The sequence below is a fragment of the Bufo bufo genome, chromosome 4 (genome assembly GCF_905171765.1).
Source record: "Bufo bufo chromosome 4, aBufBuf1.1, whole genome shotgun sequence".
NCBI classification, from domain to species: Eukaryota; Metazoa; Chordata; class Amphibia; order Anura; family Bufonidae; genus Bufo; species Bufo bufo.
In genome coordinates, this window is record NC_053392.1 from 434,707,705 (window position 1) to 434,729,720 (window position 22,016).

Genomic DNA, 22,016 nt, shown 5'->3' on the forward strand with positions numbered 1-22,016 from the left:
CCCCCCCCCAGTAGTAATAATCCTCCTTATAATGTGACAGTGCAAAAATACCCCCTTGTAATGCCCCCAGTTGAGCTAATGTCCCCATAGTGCCCCCATAATGTCCCAGTATAAAATACCCCTATATAGTGCCCCCAGTAAATTCCCCCATAGTGCTCCTCTCCCCCCTTCCTGCTAGTGCCCCCCATAATGTACCAGTATAAAATGCCCCATATATAGTGCCCCAGTAGATGCCCCTCAGTGTTCGGCCTCTGATAGTCTGCCGGCCTAGTGTCCCCCATAATGCCCCCCAATAATGTGCCAGTAAGTGTCCCCATAGATGCCCCCCCATCATGTGCCAGTATCAAGTGCCTCTCTCCTCCCCCCCACATGTCCCAGTATCATAGTGCCATCCCCCCCCCCCCAATGTGCCAGTATCAAGTGCCTCTCTCCTTCCCACCCCCCATGTGCCAGTATCATAGTGCCAAACCCCCCTATGTGCCAGTATCAAGTGCCTCTCTCTTCCCCCCCATGTCCTAGTATCATAGTGCCATCTCCCCCCCAAAACAAGTGGCAGTATCAAGTGCCTCTCCCCCCCATGTGCCAGTATCATAGTGCCAAACCCACCCATGTGCCAGTATCAAGTGCCAAACCCCCCCCCCCCACATGCCAGTATCAAGTGCCTCTCTCCTCCCCCCATGTCCCAGTATCATAGTGCCATCTCCCCCCCCAATGTGCCAGTATCAACTGCCTCTCTCCTTCCCACCCCCCATGTGCCAGTATCATAGTGTCACCCCCCCCCCCATGTGCCAGTATCAAGTGCCTCTCTCTTCCCCCCCATGTCCCAGTATCATAGTGCCATCTCCCCCCCCCACAAAAAAAGTGCCAGTATCAAGTGCCTCTCTCCCTCCCCCCCATGTGCCAGTACCAGGTGCCCCTTCCCCCCCTATGTGCCAGTATCAGGTGCCTCTCCCCCCCCCATGTGCCAGTATCAGGTGCCAACCCCCCCTCCCCCCCAGGTGCCAGTATCAGATGCCAACCCCCCTCCCCCCATGTGCCAGTATCAAGTGCCTCCCGCTCCCCCCATGGCAGTAACAGTCGGGTATTAAAAAAATAAATAAACACTTCTACTTACCTCCATGTCAGCGATGCGATGCAGCCTCTTCCTGTGTCCCGCCCTGTATGTCCATATATGGAGTCAGTGCTTGTATTTCAGAAAAGTTTCTGCTGGGATTCGAACCCACGACCCACCCTTAACTACAAGACCATAAAAGCTGCCTTGCTGCTAACTGAAAAAATATGAGACTTCTACTGTTATAGCTGGCTAAGTGTACATCTATACACATGACAGCTTCTCATATATAGAGATATAGCAGAGCTGAGTGTGCTGGCACAGCTGTCATATAGAGATATAGCAGTGCTGGGTGTGTTGGGGCAGCTGTCATGTGTATAGATGTACACTTAGCCAGCTATAACAGTAGAAGTCTCATATTTTTTCAATCAGTTGTAATGCAGCCTTTATGGCTGTTTGGGTAAATGCTTTGCCTCTGATACATTGGAGGTTGTGGGTTCGAATCCCAGACACATCAGGAGACTTTAGGAGACAGTAAGATTAGATCACATTAGCGAGGGGGCCTGGTCAGCCGCTGCTGCTGTGAAGGGGCCCTGAACATTAAAACAAGAATCGATATTTAACTAACTTGAAAAAAAAACTGTCACACACGCTGCCGGGGCGCCGGGCCCCCTTGGCAGCCCAGGCCCCGAAGCAGCTGCTTCCCTGGTAGTTACGCCACTGGGAGGCATTGTACAATCATCCCACATGACTTGATATTTGAGGCTAAAAAAACCTATGCTTTCAATCTGGCTCTTATGCACCTCCCACATGCCACAGATTGGAGCTAGGTGTTTGGAAATTTAATCATTTGCAGATCTTATACAAATCACGGAAGTGGCAAGTGTTGCTAACATTATGGCTTGTCCTTCTTGGTGTTGCAATTTCAATGATGAGGAATGTATACAGAATTACAGCAGCAGCATAGGTTTTTTTAGCCTCAAATATCAAGTCATGTGAGATGATTGTACAATGCCTCCCAGTGGCGTAACTACCAGGGAAGCAGCTGCTTCGGGGCCTGGGCTGCCAAGGGGGCCCGGCGCCCCGGCAGCGTGTGTGACAGTTTTTTTTTCAAGTTAGTTAAATATCGATTCTTGTCTTAATGTTCAGGGCCCCTTCACAGCAGCAGCGGCTGAAGGGCTGAAGCCGCTGCTGCTGTGAAGGGGCCCTGAACATTAAGACAAGAATCGATATTTAACTAACTTGAAAAAAAAAACTGTCACACACGCTGCCGGGGCGCCGGGCCCCCTTGGCAGCCCAGGCCCCGAAGCAGCTGCTTCCCTGGTAGTTACGCCACTGGGAGGCATTGTACAATCATCCCACATGACTTGATATTTGGAGGCTAAAAAAAACTATGCTTTCAATCTGGCTCTTATGCACCTCCCACATGCCACAGATTGGAGCTAGGTGTTTGGAAATTTAATCATTTGCAGATCTTAGCAACACTTGCCACTTCTGTGATTTGTATAACATTATGGCTTGTCCTTCTTGGTGTTGCAATTTCAATGATGAGGAATGTATACAGAATTAGACACATACTGTATATAGATATATTAATTATTTACATTTAAAGGGAGTCTATCACCTCTTTTTCACAATCTAAGAGCACTGTACTGCAGAAGACTGCATACACATCCCAGACATACCTGTGTGCACTGTGTGCCTTTTATTCTGCTGGAAAACAGCTCCTAAGTGCCCGGCTCTGCTGCTCCAAGTGCCCAAAGCAAACCAGACTGAAGATAGGAGGGCTGCTTTAGCTGCTCATATCTCAGGATTGGTACCAGCTAGAAATATGGGCCTGATCTTGTTTGAAAGCTGGCATTCCAACCTTTTAAACGGCACCAGCCCTTATAAATCAAGTCAGGAGTGAAAGCTGTTTTTACTTTCAGCTGGTCACTTGGGAGCTGTTTTTTAGCAGAATAAAAGTGCTTTTCCTGGATATAGAATACAGACACAAGTACACAGAGATGTCTGGAATGTGTCTGCAATCTTCTGTGGGGCAGTGCTCTTAGTTATATTGGTGAAAATTAGGTGACAGACTCCCTTTAAAGCAGAGTTCATTTTATTGGAGAGCACTTTATTTTTCATTTCGGAAGTACTATGTTATTAAAGATTAAATATAAAATCTAGTCCTACTGTTACAGTCAGCACAAAGAGAAAAAAAAACCTCCTATATCGACAGGTAAACAATAGTTAGTTTACTGCTGCTGTGAGGGAAAACGAGATTTGTTAGTATGATAGACTGCAGAATCTGTATTACAGCTCTACAGGGAGTGCAGAATTATTAGGCAAGTTGTATTTTTGAGGATTAATTTTATTATTGAACAACAACCATGTTCTCAATGAACCCAAAAAACTCATTAATATCAAAGCTGAATATTTTTGGAAGTAGTTTTTAGTTTGTTTTTAGTTTTAGCTATTTTAGGGGGATATCTGTGTGTGCAGGTGACTATTACTGTGCATAATTATTAGGCAACTTAACAAAAAACAAATATATACCCATTTCAATTATTTATTTTTACCAGTGAAACCAATATAACATCTCAACATTCACAAATATACATTTCTGACATTCAAAAACAAAACAAAAACAAATCAGTGACCAATATAGCCACCTTTCTTTGCAAGGACACTCAAAAGCCTGCCATCCATGGATTCTGTCAGTGTTTTGATCTGTTCACCATCAACATTGCGTGCAGCAGCAACCACAGCCTCCCAGACACTGTTCAGAGAGGTGTACTGTTTTCCCTCCTTGTAAATCTCACATTTGATGATGGACCATAGGTTCTCAATGGGGTTCAGATCAGGTGAACAAGGAGGCCATGTCATTAGATTTTCTTCTTTTATACCCTTTCTTGCCAGCCACGCTGTGGAGTACTTGGACGCGTGTGATGGAGCATTGTCCTGCATGAAAATCATGTTTTTCTTGCAGGATGCAGACTTCTTCCTGTACCACTGCTTGAAGAAGGTGTCTTCCAGAAACTGGCAGTACGACTGGGAGTTGAGCTTGACTCCATCCTCAACCCGAAAAGGCCCCACAAGCTCATCTTTGATGATACCAGCCCAAACCAGTACTCTACCTCCACCTTGCTGGCGTCTGAGTCGGACTGGAGCTCTCTGCCCTTTACCAATCCAGCCACGGGCCCATCCATCTGGCCCATCAAGACTCACTCTCATTTCATCAGTCCATAAAACCTTAGAAAAATCAGTCTTGAGATATTTCTTGGCCCAGTCTTGACGTTTCAGCTTGTGTGTCTTGTTCAGTGGTGGTCGTCTTTCAGCCTTTCTTACCTTGGCCATGTCTGTGAGTATTGCACACCTTGTGCTTTTGGGCACTCCAGTGATGTTGCAGCTCTGAAATATGGCCAAACTGGTGGCAAGTGGCATCTTGGCAGCTGCACGCTTGACTTTTCTCAGTTCATGGGCAGTTATTTTGCGCCTTGGTTTTTCCACACGCTTCTTGCGACCATGTTGACTATTTTGAATGAAACGCTTGATTGTTCGATGATCACGCTTCAGAAGCTTTGCAATTTTAAGAGTGCTGCATCCCTCTGCAAGATATCTCACTATTTTTGACTTTTCTGAGCCTGTCAAGTCTTTCTTTTGACCCATTTTGCCAAAGGAAAGGAAGTTGCCTAATAATTATGCACACCTGATATAGGGTGTTGATGTCATTAGACCACACCCCTTCTCATTACAGAGATGCACATCACCTAATATGCTTAATTGGTAGTAGGCTTTCGAGCCTATACAGCTTGGAGTAAGACAACATGCATAAAGAGGATGATGTGGTCAAAATACTCATTTGCCTAATAATTCTGCACTCCCTGTATTGTTCTCTTGATAGGCCTAGGAAAGATGCCCATAGCAGAGCATTGCTCAGTGTAATGTGTGATGCTCTAATTAAAGGGTTTCTACCACCAGATTTTGAGATTTTTCACTGACTGACACTAGCGATCTGCTAGTGTCTGCTCTACCTAACAGTGCTCTTGTATCACCTTTGTCTGCTGCCGTTAAGCTTAAAAACATACTTTTATTGATATGCAAATGATCCTCTAGGTGCTATAGGGGCGTCTTTTCAGCACCTAGAGGCTCCGTCTACTCACTATTTATGCCGCCCACCGCGTCCCTCCAGCCCACCCCGCTCCTCTTGATTGACAGCCAACCTCGCTCAATCTCGAATTCCAGCACCTGCGCCGTGCGCTTCTGTTTTCAGCGCAGGCGCAGTAACTGTCGGACCGCAGTGAAGATGCCGGCGCAGGGAGCGGTCCGACAGTCACAGCGCCTGTGCCGAATACAGAAGCGCACGGCGCAGATGCTGAGATTAGAGTATCACACAGGATAGGATTGGATACACAGCTCAGCAGACAGTATCACACAGGATAGGATTAGATACACAGTTCAGCAGACAGTATCACACAACATAAGATTAGATACACAGCTCAGCAAGGATTAGATACACAGCCCAGCAGACAGTATCACACAGGATAGGATTAGATACACAGCTCAGCAGACAGTATCACACAGGATAGGATTAGATACACAGCTCAGCAGACAGTATCACACAGGATAGGATTAGATACACAGCTCAGCAGGTAGTATCACACAGGATAGGATTAGATACTCAGCTCAGCAGACAGTATCACACAGGATAGGATTAGATACACAGCTCAGCAGACACACAGGTACACCAGGTGTCCGGAAAAGGTTTTAGACCGGGTCTCAGCTCTCTAGGACTTACCGTTCCTGAGATATTTAAAAAGAAATTACCTGTATTAGCCAATAGAAGCCAGCAACCCTTTCACTTAAATCCGAACTGCCATTTACACGGTCACATGTCCCTTATTAGCCAATAGAAGCTCACAGGTCCTACTCCAGGTTGCCATAACAACCGATCACAGGTTTTAACAGTTCGCAGGTCCTTAAATATTCAGTCATATGACGTATGACGCCACAACTACACTGCTACATGCATGGGGAGCAGGGGCCAATATTAAACGGACGGCCGCTGTGGAGTTCACTGTTAAAGGGAAGGGCAATGTGGAGGTCACTGTTAAATGGATGGGCAATGTGGAGGTCACTGTTAAATGGATAATTACGCAACTTTACATAAAACCAACTGATAGAAACATGACGCTGAGGTATGAGAGTTGTCACCCTCGCAGTATGGTGAAACATTTACCGTACTCGCAGTTCTTGAGGGCAAGGATAGTCACAGATAGTGATACCTTAGACAAAACTGTTGATGAGATGATCTCTAAATTCAAACGACGAGGGTACCCCAGTGCACTACTGGTGGCACAGAAGGAAAAAGCATTAGCTTTAGACAGAGATTCCCTATTACAGGTTAATAATAAAAAAAAGGAAGACAGAAAATAGGGTTACATTTGCATCTACCTACTCCGAATACAGTAATGATATTAATACGATTCTGAGGAGACATTGGCCCATATTAAAGTGGTTGTAAAAAGGTGGTGCCTGAATTTAGGACACCTCCCCTTTGCGCTTATCGGAGATGTAAAAACATCAGAGACCAGCTAGTGAAAGCTGATGTTGGACCCAAAGTCGTCACTAGACAAACCACGCTGGCACCATCAGGCACTGGTTGTTTCCCGTGCCTTCATTGTGTCAACTGTCAGTTCATCTGCAGATCCAAGATATTTACACATCCCAATACGGGAATAACATACCCCATTAAGTTCCATCTATCATGTGACTCTACTTTTGTAGTGTACGTTCTCTCCTGTCCCTGTCAGTTACTATATGTAGGTGAAACTTTTACGGACCTTAAGACCAGGCTTAATAATCATAGATTCACTATCAGAAAGGGACGTACAGATCTTCCAGTACCAAGGCATTTTTCACTTAAAAAGCACAATGAAAAAGATCTAAGATGCTGGATCATAGACCAGATTCAAATGCCACGGAGGGGTGGTGATCGTATAGCTTTACTTAAAAAGAGAGAATCATTTTGGATTCAAACTCTTAACAGTCTACATCCTAATGGATTAAATATTGATTATAGGTATGGAGGTGGTATGTGAGGAGGCACGTTTGCCCTTTATATTGCTGCTAGTGGTATGTAAAGTATTCCCTCCTGTTGGGGACAAGTTCATTGATAATAAAAAATATATGATAAAAAATGGATATTGGAAAAAGTATTAATAAAAATAACAAAATAAGTAAAACAATGGTATTAGGTTCCTTTACTGTTACTTGTATCACTAACATTCTTGTATTATTTTAGGTACACTTGAATTTTGGGGGAAGATATGACGGAAAACTGATGAGCCTGGATGGTGGATGAGGAGCCCACAATGAATTTCTTCCTTTTATTGTATAAATGTCGAGTTTGTTCTCTGGGGGTTGGTGCCGCTGTCCCGATTGCATATAATGAAGGATGTTTTTATAAAAAAAGATAATGACTAGGTTCATATTGCTGACTTTTGACCCTATGACAATTACCGTTCTGTTACATGTAACTGAGGAGAACCCTCTAGGTCACGTATTGCAGTAAGAATGTGACCCACGGTGCGGATGGCACTAACGTGCTTGCAGCATCTGGGTAACAATTAGAGGAGGGTTTCCCATCTTAGAAAAGTGGGGACCTCCTTTTGCATAGCTGGTAGTGGGATTTACCCATCGTGACACGATGTAGAACGGCGCAGGATGTCAGCTTCTATTATAGTGTTTATACATATACTGGTTATATTCCCTCTTCTAATATGGCGGTTGCCATCTCAAATAATGACAGTGCGCATGCGCCTCCTTCTTCTATCATCGGTGGATGTGACGTGGCGAGTGACTGCAATGTGCGCCTGTCACGTCACTCACGTGTGACGTTACTGGACATGTGCGACACCGCTCGGACGCCGGCTGATGATGCATATGCGATCGGGTCATGCACGGTAACATCCTGGAGACGCGCTGAACAGCGTGACAGTATATGTGGGCACCATCACTCCCCCAGGTATCAATTCATCAGTATATTCCCTGTACACATGTTCACAATTAATGTTATATTACTAATCATGTATACACAAGGAACAGCTGAGAATGTGTATGTATTTTATGTAATAATATATGATATTCAGCTATATTATGTACTTGATTTATTTGTAGCACTAGTCACTTTACTAATGATCATGAGGATGAATTTTTTTATGTATGCTTGTATACTTTTTACACAGTTTTTTTATTAAGTATCAGTTATGTTGATGTATCGGTTTTATTGGCACGTTTTGCACTTCTTATCAATGCTTGAGAAAGGCTCATGTTGAGCCGAAACGTCGCTTTTTGCCACCACATGGGTGAATAAAAACAATTTACTGTTTTACTGAAGAACCGTTTGGAGTGCAGTCTGATTTTTCTCATTTATATATATATATATATATATATATATATATATATATATATATATATATACACACACACACACACACACACACTGCTCAAAAAAATCAATTACATCATCATATAACAATAAGAAAATAAAAAGGGTGGGAAATCCCAGTGCCGTTGTGGAGGCTATTGGAAAACCCAATTACCGGTAAGAGTAATTTTCTATTTTCCCCGGCGCCTCCACAACGGCACTTACAGGAGGATTGACAGAGTAGTTATTCTAGGGGGGGACCGCAGCTGAAAGAACTCTGCGACCAAAAGACAATTCCTGGTTTTAATGGATGTCTAATTTGTAATGATTGAAGAAAGTCATAGGGTTAGCCCATGTAGCCGCCCTGCAAATTTGGTCCAATGAGACGGATGCAGACTCCGCCCAGGAAGATGACATCGCTCTAGTCGAGTGAGCTCTTATACCAGCTGGAGGAACAAGATCCTTTTGAATATAGGCTGAGCTAATAAAATTTCTTATCCATCTTGATATGGAGGATTTGCTGGCTGCTCGTCCTTTGTTAGGACCCTGGTACTGGAGGAAGAGTTGATCAGAACACCTGAAGGTACTGGTAGTATTAAGGTAGGATAAAACGCTTCTTCTCACGTCCAGATTATGGTACTTCTCTTCCTTTTCCAAGGATGGAGATGGGCAGAAGGAAAGTAATGAGACCTCTTGTTCGCAATGGAATCTGGAAATGACTTTTGAAAGAAAGGAAAGGCAGTGCCTGAGGACTATGCGATCGTATAGAACTACCAGATATGGAGGTTTGCAGGAGAAAGCTTGTATCTCCCCCACTCTTCTAGCAGTTGTTATTGCGACTAGAAAAAACGTTTTTAATGTGAGAAGTTTAGGAAAAATTTCTTCAACAGGTTCAAACTGAGGTTCCATCAGGACTGAAAGAACCAGGTTGAAATCCCAGGGTGGAACAATGGAACGGGAGATGGGTGTACTTCTCATAGCACCTTTCAAAAAACTTTTAATTAACGGAGAATCTGCTAGCCTAATGTCCAGAAATGCACTTAAGGCTGATACCCGTACCTTAAGTGTTGCAGGACGTAGGCCTTTATCCAGGCCTTCTTGTGAAAAAAAAAAAAAAAATAAGTAGAATCTGTGGAATTTCTGGGGAAACCACATTACCAGAGAAGGATAGGAAAGCATTCCAGGTCCTTAGGTAGATCTTTGATGTTATGGGCTTTCGACTTAACATTAATGTGGAGATTACGGCGTCTGATAAGCCTTTCTTTTTCAAGGCGAGTCGTTCAGTCTCCAGGCCATCAAATTTAGCTGGTATATTTTTGGATGATGTATCGGCCCTTGGTGGAGAAGGTCTGGTGTTGACGTGAGAGTCCAGAATATTCCTGCAGTTTGAGTAGGAGGGGAAACCACGATGTTCTTGGCCAGAAGGGAGCAATGAATATTACCCTGGCCCCTTCCTCCTCTACCTTCATCAGTGCTTTTGGGATCAAACTGAAGGGAGGAAAGGCATAAAGAAGGGATTTGGGCCATGGTTGGGAAAGTACATCCACCCATAATGGCTGATCCAGTCTGGACAGGGAGCAAAACTTCATGGTCTGTCTGTTGCTTTTTGTGGCAAAAAGGTCTAAGTCTGGAACTCCCCATTTTTTGCAGATCTTTTGAAAGATTTGATGATTCAGAGACCATTCTCCTTTTAATGTTTGGCGACTGAGGAAATCGGCTATTGTATTGTCCTCTCCTCTGACATGTACTGCTGATAGTGATGTGAGGTTTTTCTCCGTCCAAAGGAAGATGTCTCTTGCCACAGCTGCTAAGGGATAGCTTCTGGTTCCTCCTTGCTTGTTTAAGTAGGCGACTGCCGTGGTATTGTCTGAGAATACCTTTATATCTTTTGGAGATGAGGGAGTATGAAGGGAGACAATGACATACTAAATGGCTGTCAGTTCTTTTAGGTTGGATGATGCATTTTCCATATCTTCCCCCCATGTTACCTGAACTATTCTCCCTTCTGAGTGACCACCCCACCCTAAACTGCTGGCATCCATGGTCACTATCATTTGTGTTTCTTGACGCCAATATACCCCCGTCTGCAGATTTTTTTAAATTCTCCACCACAAAGACCTTTTTATGGCCATGGGAATGAAGATTAGTTTCTCTAGCATAGAGTTGGTGCCGTCCCAGGAGGATAGAAGGAACACTTAAAGGATCCTTGTGTGGCTTTGGGCCCATCTGACTGATGGGACTGTAGCCGTCAGGAGACCTAGGATGGTCATGATGTTTCTTATGGGGGAGATTCTCTGGCTGCAGAACGGAGAAAGTTTCTGAAGAAGACAATTCTGTTTTTCTAGGTGAAGAAAAGACATTAGACAATGAGAGTCCAGGAGAACTCCTAGGAAAAGCTTCCTCTGGTCTGGAACCAAGTCAGATTTTTTTAAATTTATCACTCAACCCAAGGTGGAGAAACATTTTTGGACTTGGAAAAGGTGGGACTGTAGGATTTCCTGTGATGGAGAGGCTATCAGGAAATCGTCCAAATATGGGATGATTTGGATTCCTTGTAAGTGAAGATATTTCGTTACCTCCAACATAATTTTTGGGAATACCCTCGGGGCTGAGAACTGAAAATGGCATAATTGATCCTTTATGAAAACTGCGATTCTCAGAAATTTTTGATGGTAGTAGTATATTGGGACGTGATAATATGGGTCTTGAAGGTTTATAGTAGGCATGAAGCAGTCTTGTGAGAGAACATTTTTGTATACTTTATTGACTCCATCTTGAACCCTTTGTAGATGATGGATCTGTTTAAGGAATTTAAATGTATTATTAAACAGAAGGATCCATTTTGTTTTTTATAAGGAATACTAGAGAATAATAACCTTTGCCTTGTTGATTTTCTGGAACCGGCTGAATTACCTTCTTGTGTACTAGAGATAATATCTCTGACTCCAGACAAGTTTGCTTTTCCTTGTGAGGCAATTTTTTGTTTATAAAAAAACGGTCTGGGGGATGGGACAGAAATTCCAGTCTTAGGCCTTGCTTCAAAGAATTTACCACTCATGGGGAGGCTCGGATACTTTCCCAGATGGGAGAAAAATGTTGTAGTCTGCCCCACACCTGGTATATGGCATCATTGCTTGGAATTGGAGGAATTTTCAGGGTTAAAAAGGAATCCTCTTCCTCTGCCCCTGGATGGTTGCCACCTTCTTGACCCCTCTTTTTTCTTCTGGTCCAACTCTGATCTTTTCTGGTTTTGAAAGGACTGTCTATGATGGAAGTAACGGTTTTCCATTGGAAAACCTTTTGTCTTATCAGAGGCTCTATCAAGTATGTCATCCAGGGTCAAGCCAAATAATCTGTCTCCCTCACATGGTATTGAACATAGGCGGTTTTTAGAACTTGCATCCCAGACTACGTACGAAGCCAGATCGCTCTTCTGGTTGCATTAATGCAGCAGACCTAGCAGAGAATCTGACTAAATCAGCCGATGCGTCCGCCAGGAAGGTAGATGCTTTCTTTAATGTAGGTAAGGAGGCTAAGATCTCCTTGTGATGAATACCACACCTCGTGCCCGCTTGACGTCAACTATGTCGAGCTCACGAGACGTGGTATGGTCACGGGTCTACCAAAAACGTGAAGTTACGCCCTCCAGTGGAGCACGTAAGGTCAGGTTGGTATAGCTTACACACACCTCCTGTCCACGTGGGCACAGAGAGGCAACAAGCTGAGAGAGCCTTTTCACTGCCGCAGTGAGACAGCGACTCCTCAGCCTGGGTATCTGCTACCAGCTTCTCGTTTGATATAAGCCCGGTCCGCTAACAGGATTATATAGGGTCAGAAACCAACCCGCGGTAGCTTATAACTAGGCCAAAACACGGACGTGGGGATTCGTGATCGAGATACAAGATAGCACAAGATTAAATTATAGATTTAATCGCCGTATGGGCACACTAGATTTAACACAATATACACAGACAATATATACAGTGGTCTGAGGTTACAGATTACAGGTTATATGGTTACAACAGGGTTAAGCAGTGTAAAAGTCAGTTACCGGGTAAGACTAAAGTTCCTTTTGGTTGGGAGATGTTCTTTGCTGGAGTCCACATGAAGGGCCGTGATCTCAGCTATTTCCTGGGTCCCTCTAAACACATTTGTAGGATGTGACCCCTCTTCAGAGAAAGACGCGCCTACTTGCTGGCACCAGACTTTTAACCTGTAGCCAGCCCCTCACCTCCCGGCCTCAGGGAGGGGTCCACTCCCCCTCTTCTGGGCTGGCAGCAAATGACCCACAAAACCCTTTAGGGTTCATAGCTCCAGACCAGAGGGTCATAGGGAGATGGTTCTGGGACCAATGGACCTGCCTGGGTTCCGGCTACAAGTAGAGCCCAAACCTGGTACCGTTATGTGGTTTCTATAGGGAGATATGGATATCCCCCTACCCTGACCTCGTCCCATTAAACAAAGACCATGGGAATGTACCTCGTGGCCACCGGGACACAAATATGTATCCGGTTTGCGCCTGCGATGGCCAGGCGGTTCATAATTCCTTATGAAAGGTAGGTGCCAACATGTCTGGGAGGTTTCATTGATCCTGGGCAAAGGGCGGATACCCCCTGTTGGGGGTTTTCCTGCAGGATTCAGTTGGCTCCAAACAGGTGGAGGTGAGGTGTGACATTCTCCTTGAAGCCTGGACCCCCTGGGCTTTCTTCCTTGCCATCTGACACTCAGATGGCTGGAAACTAATTTTGCATGTACACTGAACATGCCAAGAGGTGCATCAGATGACAATCAGGCCTGGGGCTTTGAAGCAGGGCCCTCCTGTGGAGTTCACTACCTCTGCTATCTGTCAGCAAATGGGGGTGTGAGGACATGGCTGACAGTAAATATTAATCCATATTCCTCACACTCCTCTCTAGGGGTATGTGCTGCCAGGTGATCTAATTGGTCTAGCCAGACAGATAATGATCTGACTGTACAAGTAGATGCTATGCTGGGACGTAACATGGCAGTATTTGTCTCCCATAATTTCTTTAGCAAATTTTTGCATTTCTTATCTATGGGATCTCTAAGGAGACCCGTGTCGTCAAATGGGAGGGAAGTTTTTTTTTAAATACGTGCCACTGGGGCATCTACCTTCGGTGTCTTATCCCACAGATTAGAGTCAGACTCTAAAAAGGGGTATTTTCTTTTGAAGGAATTAGTTACAGCCGATCTCTTTTCTGGGTCTCTCCATTCCCTGGATATTAGGGCTTTAATATGGTTATGGATGCGAAAGGATCTCTCCTTTCTTTCACCCAGCCCCTGAAACATTTGGTCCTGGATGGAATGGGTTTCCTTGACCTCTTCTATATTCATAGTGGCGCTTATAGTTTTTAGAAGTCCTTCTGTTTCTTCCGGAAGAAACAAAGGTTTCCCAGCACCATTATCATCAGAGGAGGAGTTTGAATCAGATAGTAATTCCCCTTCATCTAGGTCAAATGCTGTATTAGAAGCAGGAGACCTATGAGAGGTGGATGGGCCAGGGGATTGTGACATAATCTTTGAGGTTCACCGCTGCATTGACTTCTTCCTTTATCATGGCTCTCATGGTTTCAAGGAAGGAGGGCGACTCCTCTGTAACCACCTTTTCAGTGCATTTAGGACACAAAGGTTTTTTGGACTTTGAGGAGAACGACTTGCGGCATTATGGCACATTTTTTGCGGCATGGGTCTCCACTTGCTAGTTTAGGCATCATGGTCTCTCTGCCCTAAAAGGATCAAGGTAAAACTTTAATAGGGACAGGCAGGGATAGAGAAAATGACACCCTACACCAGGGGTGTATTTTTGTAGAGTAAAATACTAAAACACCCAGTGAAAGCTACACACAAGTACCCTCTCAAGGGAGGAGGCTTACCGAGCTGAGGGCTAAGACAGAGGGATCCACAGGCTTCTTAGCGGCGTCCGTGTCTAAGGGAGGCCATGCGTCCCCGGGGTACTCATTCTCTGCTCCAGCCCTCCCACATTGTGGGGCGTTCTGCTGCTGAGACTAAAGCTGGGCGATAAAGATGTTCCTGGCACTCCAGGAGAAGCTTCCACGCATACCCAAGGACAGGAAACAACGACTGAATAGGTTAATAAGACCCCAACAAGACCTCAGATCAGACCCCAATGTGAATGACCCCCAATCAGACCTCATATCAGCCCCCACTGCCTCTTATATTAGCCCCATTGCCCATATCAGCCCTCTGTAGCCCCCATAGCCTCTCATTTTGGCCCTTAGCAGACCCCATTGCCTCATATGAGCCCTCTGTAGCCCCCTATTGCCTCTCATATTGCCCCATGGCCTCATTTTAGCCCTCTGTAGCCCAACATTGCCTCTCATATTGCCCCCATGGCCTCATATGAGCCCTCTGTAGCCCCCCATTGCCTCTCACATTGCCCCCATTGCCTCATAGGAGCCCTCTGTAGCCCCTCATACTGCCCCATGGCATCATTTGAGCCCTCTGTAGCCCAACATTGCCTCTCATATTGCCCCCATGGCCTCATATGAGACCTCTGTAGCCCCCCATTGCCTCTCACATTGCCCCCATTGCCTCATAGGAGCCCTCTGTAGCCCCCTATTGCCTATCATTTTGGCCCCCAGCGCCTCATGTATAATAAAATAAATAAACCACCTCTCCTGCTCCTGGACGCCGCCGCTCCTCACTGCCCGCGATCTGCTTCCTCCTGCTGTTGGCTGTGCTGTGAACCGGCGAGCACAGCGTGAGGTCACAGAGCGCCCTCAAACTGTGTGCAGCCACTGCACAGCCGACAGAAGAGGACCAAGAAACGCAGAGTACAGAGCTTTCATCGCTTCCTGGTCCTCCGGTACAAATTAGGGCTTCCATAATGGAAGCGCTCATTAGTATTTGCCCCATAAGACGCAGGGGCAATTGAGCCTCTAGGAGCAACGAAGGCGTTGTCATTACACCTAGAGGCTCTGCTCTCTCTGCAACTGCCACACCTCTACACTTTGATTGACATGATGATCTTTTCACTGCCTGGCCCTGTCAAGGTGATGAGGGTGTGGCTGTGGTGAGAGTGTAATGGCAACGCCTATTTAATCTTCATTTTTCTCAGCAATGTAGGCACATATGAACATGGGACCAACACCAACACAGATGTCTTCAGCTGTCAAGTGCAAATGTAACAGGTCAGCCATTTAGTTTCAGGAGTACAAATCTGCTGACAGATGCTCTTTAACATATCACTTACCTCAACATAATCTGTTGGTACAAGCCCTCTTTCACCTTGGTTATTCTTTACTTCTATCCATCCTCCACCAACATCCTGCAAGAGAAATGGTGAGAAATTCAGGTACAAACCTCAGACTTACATGAAAATTACATACACAATTAGTACATGCATGACTCTATAGAGGAGTCTGAATTATGAAACATCAGGCCCAGGCTCAAGGTGCTGGATCTTAGCATGCCTCTATTTTCACAAGAAAAATCAGTATTGCTGAATACAAGAAAAATGATAAAACGATTACAATATATGTAGTATAGACACGGCAATCTATAAAAAAATAAAATGGTCCAAGCATGATTTGTCCAGCAAACCGGTAAGGACAGGGAGAAAGCTAGGAAATAATGGTGGGGACCAGTCAGGAAAACAGAGGAAAATAATCAAAGCACTACAGATGTACGGTATCTTCAGAAGTTAGGGTCTAGTGAATATCCAAGGGTGGGGGCCATAGAGAAGAAAATGTGTCTAAAATGATTTAGTAAAGCAGTCATTGAGTGAATCCGATTAATATGATTAACCTCTTCCAGACATGGTGATTTTTTTGTTTTTGCATTTTTGATTTCTTACTCCCTGCCTGGAGCCACTTTATTTTTTCGTTCACATCGCCATATGAGGGATTGTTTTTTGCGGGACAAGTTGTACTTTCTAGTGGCAGCATTTAACATTGCATACAATGGAAAGCTGAAAATAAACCCAAATGGGATGGAATTGGCAAAAAAAAAAAAACATGGCGTTTCTTATACACTAAAACTAGCCTGTTACCTTCATTCTCTGGGTAAGTATGATTACAACGATACCACTTTTACATAGGTTTTCTTATGATTTAATACTGAAAAAATTGCCATAACTTTTTTATAGTTACGTCTATGGAGCTGTGTAGTGGCTAATTTTTTTGAGAAGCAATCTGAAGTTTGCTGTATGGGATAAATATTTTAATATTTTAATAACATGGACATTTTTGGATGCAGCAATGCCCATGATGTTAATTTTTTTCTTCTTTATATTTATTTCAATATGGAGAAAGGGGGATGTTTTAAAATTTTTGTTTAAAAAAAATAAATTTAGGCCATTTTTATTCAGTAATGGAATTTTATCCTTTACGGAATACAAAAATTAGTATATTCCAATCCAATACTGTCACCTGCAGGCCTGCATTGGAATATACCATTAATAGGTCTAGAAGCCTTGCGCAGGCTAAGGGACACCTTCCCCGATCTCAGCAAGGGAAAGGCGCTCCTGGGTTTTTTACCTCTCAGATGCCGTGGTCGCATTTGATTCCGTCGGTTAAATGTCTCCTATCGGCATTATCACCGATCACTGACATTCTATTAGAAAACACAATTTTAGGCTGCATCACTGCCTCAGTCACGCATCACATGTCTTCCTACATTGATAAGAATTCTATAAATATAAGAAATTAGCTCTTTAGCATTGAGTCATCTAGTCTGAGACAATGTACAGCTTCCTCTTTAAGCAGCAGGGAAACCTCATTCACTAATGAATAAGTAATAAAGTGACTGGACTCTGGACTTTTTAGTAATACGACAGCTGAGATAATATTTTTTGCCAAGAAATTATGTCATAAGTAAAACACATGACATCCTATTACCCAGTACTATGTATTACAGAATAGATTATGATTTGTGAATTAGAGGGAGCAGGACAAAAAGTTAGGCTACTTTCACACTGGCGTTTCTGGGTCCGCTTGTGAGATCCGTTTCAGGGCTCTCACAAGCGGCCCCAAACGGATCAGTTCAGCCCTAATACATTCTGAATGGATAAGGATCAGCTCAGAATGCATCAGCTGGACTGCGTTCGGTCACTGTTCCGCTTGCTGCGTTTAGGCGAACGCCCGACGATGCGGAGCCAAATGGATCCGTTTGTACTGGCTCCGCTTTGAGACTGATCCGTTTCAAAACTTTCACGTCCCTGCGCATGCCCAGTAATTTTCTTTCCCTCCCATCATCGTCGGCCATCTTGGATCATCGACTTGCTGAACACTGGTAAGTATTGGAAGTTTTGTCTGTTGTCTGTCTTTATTTTTTTTCTATCTATCTATCACTGGGGGGGGGGGGCTGTTGGCATTGGGGGGCTGGCTTTGTGGGGGCTGCTGGCACTGGGGGGGGGGGGGGAATTATGGAACTGGGGGGGGAATTATGGCACTGGGGGGGGACTATTATTATTTTTTTATTAGGTTCGCCAAAAAATTAAAGTTTTAATAGAAAGTTTTGTGGTGGGCAAGCACCAATTTATATTTTATAAAGTAAGTATTGTAAAAAAAAATTGGGTAATATCTCTGGAAACCGTGCTCTAAACAAGTTCTTTTAACGTTATCTGCATTTTGTCTGGTATTATGTTGCGTACAGATGTCTTCCCCACAAACTATTGATTGGAGACACCCACCCAGAAGGCGCCGTCGTATTCAGAGGCCGGTAAGTATAAAATCAACGCTTGGAGTTTGTACTGTTTGATTTGTTGCATTAATCAGTATGTGCTCTTATTATAGGCTTCTTCATCATCATTATCATCGGCCAGCACTCCAGCTGTGGCCGGCTCACCTGCCGAGGCCCGCTCACCACCATCGTCTAGGGGAGGTGGACCAAGCCCGGACCGGGGCTGTCAAGAAGTATATATACACACACACACATACATATACACAGTCAGGTCCATAAATATTGGGACATCGACACAATTGTAAGATTTTTGGCTCTATACACCTCCACAATGGATTTGAAATTAAACGAAGTAGATGTGCTTTAACTGCAGACTGTCAGCTTTAATTTGAGGGTATTTACATCCAAATCAGGTGAACGATGTAGGAATTACAACAGTTTGCATATGTGCCTCCCACTTGTTAAGGGTCCAAAAGTAATGGGACAGAATAATAATCATAAATCTAACTTTCACTTTTTAATACTTGGTTGCAAATCCTTTGCAGTCAATTACAGCCTGAAGTCTGGAAAGCATAGACATTACCAGACGCTGGGTTTCATCCCTGGTGATGCTATGCCAGGCCTCTACTGCAACGGTCTTCAGTTCCTGCTTGTTCTTAGGGCATTTTCCCTTCAGTTTTGTCTTCAGGAAGTGAAATGCATCCTCAATCGGATTCAGGTCAGGTGATTGACTTGGCCATTGCATAACATTCCACTTCTTTCCCTTAAAAAAACTCTTTGGTTGCTTTTGCAGTATGCTTTGGGTCATTGTCCATCTGCACTGTGAAGCGCCGTCCAATGAGTTCTGAAGCATTTGGCTGATTATGAGCAGATAATCTTGCCCGAAACACTTCAGAATTCATCCTGCTGCTTTTGTCAGCAGTCACATCATCAATAAATACAGGAGAACCAGTTCCATTGGCAGCCATACATGCCCACGCCATGACACTACCACGACTATGCTTCACTGATGAGGTGGTATGCTTAGGATCATGAGCAGTTCCTTTTCTTCTCCACACACCTGGCCATGGAACAGCTGAGAAGCCAATTGTCCCATTACTTTTGGTCCCTTAACAAGTGGGAGGCACATATGCAAACTGTTGTAATTCCTACACCGTTCACCTGAATTGGATGTAAATACCCTCAAATTAAAGCTGTTTGTTTCTTTTTAAATCCATTGTGGTGGTGTATAGAGCCACAAATCTTAGAATTGTGTTGATGTCCCAATATTTATGGACCCGAATATATATATATATATATATATATATATATATATATATATATATATATATATACACACACATACACACATACATACATACATACACACACACACACACATATGAAAAAATCACCAGCAGCACCATCCAAAAAAGGGGGAAACGGGTGCAGAGCCCAAGTATGGGAATACGTGCTTACCCACTAGTATAGAAAGACAAATTGGACTTCACTCCTGTAGACTTTCAAAATTGTCAGTGAAGAAACTTTATTCACCCATAAAGTGGCACGGAGCGACGTTTCGGCTCATACATGAGCCTTTCTCAAGCATTGGTACAAAGTGAACAGCAAACTTATAAAAGGTGTATCAAAGTGATCAGTGACATTACATAATTGATGATCAGTGAAAAAGTCATATATAAAAAACATATCATTTCCATATAATATCAAATATGGACACTACACAATAAAGTGACAAAGTGCATTCAAGGAATAAAATATAATATACAGTACATTACATAAAAACCATGCAAGTGCATAATTAAATTCATCTATATCTATCTATCTATATATATATATATATATATATATATATATATACACACACATATATATATATACACATACATATATTTTTTTAAATACATTATGGTTAAAACGTTTTTAGTTTTTGTTTTAGCAACCTGCACCTAGAGCCGCCAGCGAGGATCCCCCAGTAGCCTCCAGAGTTCGCGGGAATGTGCGTGGCGGTCATAGACGTGTAAGTCTTGATTAAGTAGTTGTAATTTGCATTTTGTATTTGGACTTTTAGTGAATTTTGTATTTCTTTTTCTTTCAGGGTTCCAGAGGCTCCACCAGAGAATATGAGGAGCTTGAGGTCCCTACCATTGATAACGAGCTCCTCATCCAACTGGTGGAGGCGCGTCCATCTTTATGGGACCACTCCGACTGCAGAAATGGATCAGAGCTCTAAGTCTATTCAGGCTATGTTAGCACTCCAAAGTAAATGAGCAGAAGATGGGCCCCTACGGAGGGGGGACGGGAAGTGTGATTATTTTAAAATATAACTATTAATAAGGTCTAGAATGGACAGAATAATAAGACTCACTACAAAATACAGACATACATACACTCACCTAAAGAATTATTAGGAACACCATACTAATACAGTGTTGGACCCCCTTTTGCCTTCAGAACTGCCTTAATTCTACGTGGCATTGATTCAACAAGGTGCTGATAGCATTCTTTAGAAATGTTGGCCCATATTGATAGGATAGCATCTTGCAGTTGATGGAGATTTGAGGGATGCACATCCAGGGCACGAAGCTCCCGTTCCACCACATCCCAAAGATGTTCTATTGGGTTGAGATCTGGTGACTGTGGGGGCCATTTTAGTACAGTGAACTCATTGTCATGTTCAAGAAACCAATTTGAAATGATTCGAGCTTTGTGACATGGTGCATTATCCTGCTGGAAGTAGCCATCAGAGGATGGATACATGTTCTCATTCTGTTTACGCCAAATTCGGACTCTACCATTTGAATGTCTCAACAGAAATCGAGACTCAGACCAGGCAACATTTTTCCAGTCTTCAACAGTCCAATTTTGGTGAGCTCGTGTAAATTGTAGCCCCTTTTTCCTATTTGTAGTGGAGAGGAGTGGTACCCGGTGGGGTCTTCTGCTGTTGTAGCCTATCCGCCTCAAGGTTGTGCGTGTTGTGGCTTCACAAATGCTTTGCTGCATACCTCGGTTGTAACGAGTGGTTATTTCAGTCAACGTTGCTCTTCTATCAGCTTGAATCAGTCGGCCCATTCTCCTCTGACCTCTAGCATCCACAATGCATTTTTGCCCACAGGACTGCCACATACTGGATGTTTTTCCCTTTTCACACCATTCTTTGTAAACCCTAGAAATGGTTGTGCATGAAAATCCCAGTAACTGAGCAGATTGTGAAATACTCAGACCGGCCTGTCTGGCACCAACAACCATGCCACGCTGAAAATTGCTTAAATCACCTCTCTTTCCCATTCTGACATTCAGTTTGGAGTTCAGGAGATTGTCTTGACCATGACCACACCCCTAAATGCATTGAAGCAACTGCCATGTGATTGGTTGACTAGATAATTACATTAATGAGAAATAGAACAGGTGTTCCTAATAATTCTTTAGGTGAGTGTACATAAACGGGCCAACATAATGGTACCCTGATGGCTGGTAGACACAATAAATCTGCTCCGTCTATGACAGACGTGAGCAGTCTTACCAGACCCTTGTAGATATTGGGATAGGTCCGAGATGATAGGTGCAGGAGACACTGGATGTATGCAGTACGGGAAATTGTGGATCTGCAGTGTAGCCGTGTAGATGGAACAATAGGACTGGTCCTATATAACCTAATCAAAGGTGGAGGGGGCTATTTTACTTCTGCCTATCTACACAGAGCACTCGCCCTGGAAAGGGCGACCCCGTCCGGATGCCTGCCCCTATCTTGGACCTTATCCCTAAAACTACAAAACAGTTTGCCAGTGCAAAAAATTATGGTGCTTCCAATGACCTCCCGACGTGGCACGTTTCTGTCCGTGACTCTTCAGGGGAGTAAATGCAGGAAGATGACGGATGGATAACCACAGGTAT

At 43.9% G+C, this 22,016-nt stretch overlaps 1 protein-coding gene across 3 annotated transcripts in view; it reads right to left on the reverse strand.

Annotated features, from left to right (window-relative positions):
- SNX9 (sorting nexin 9) overlaps positions 1 to 22,016 on the reverse strand; it is a 254,249-nt gene that overhangs the window by 123,814 nt on the left and 108,419 nt on the right. For all 3 annotated transcript variants that reach the window (XM_040429364.1, XM_040429365.1, XM_040429363.1), the window contains exon 3: positions 15,697 to 15,771. In XM_040429364.1, coding sequence (XP_040285298.1) covers positions 15,697 to 15,771 — 75 coding nt within the window. The remainder of the gene's footprint in view (positions 1 to 15,696; positions 15,772 to 22,016) is intronic.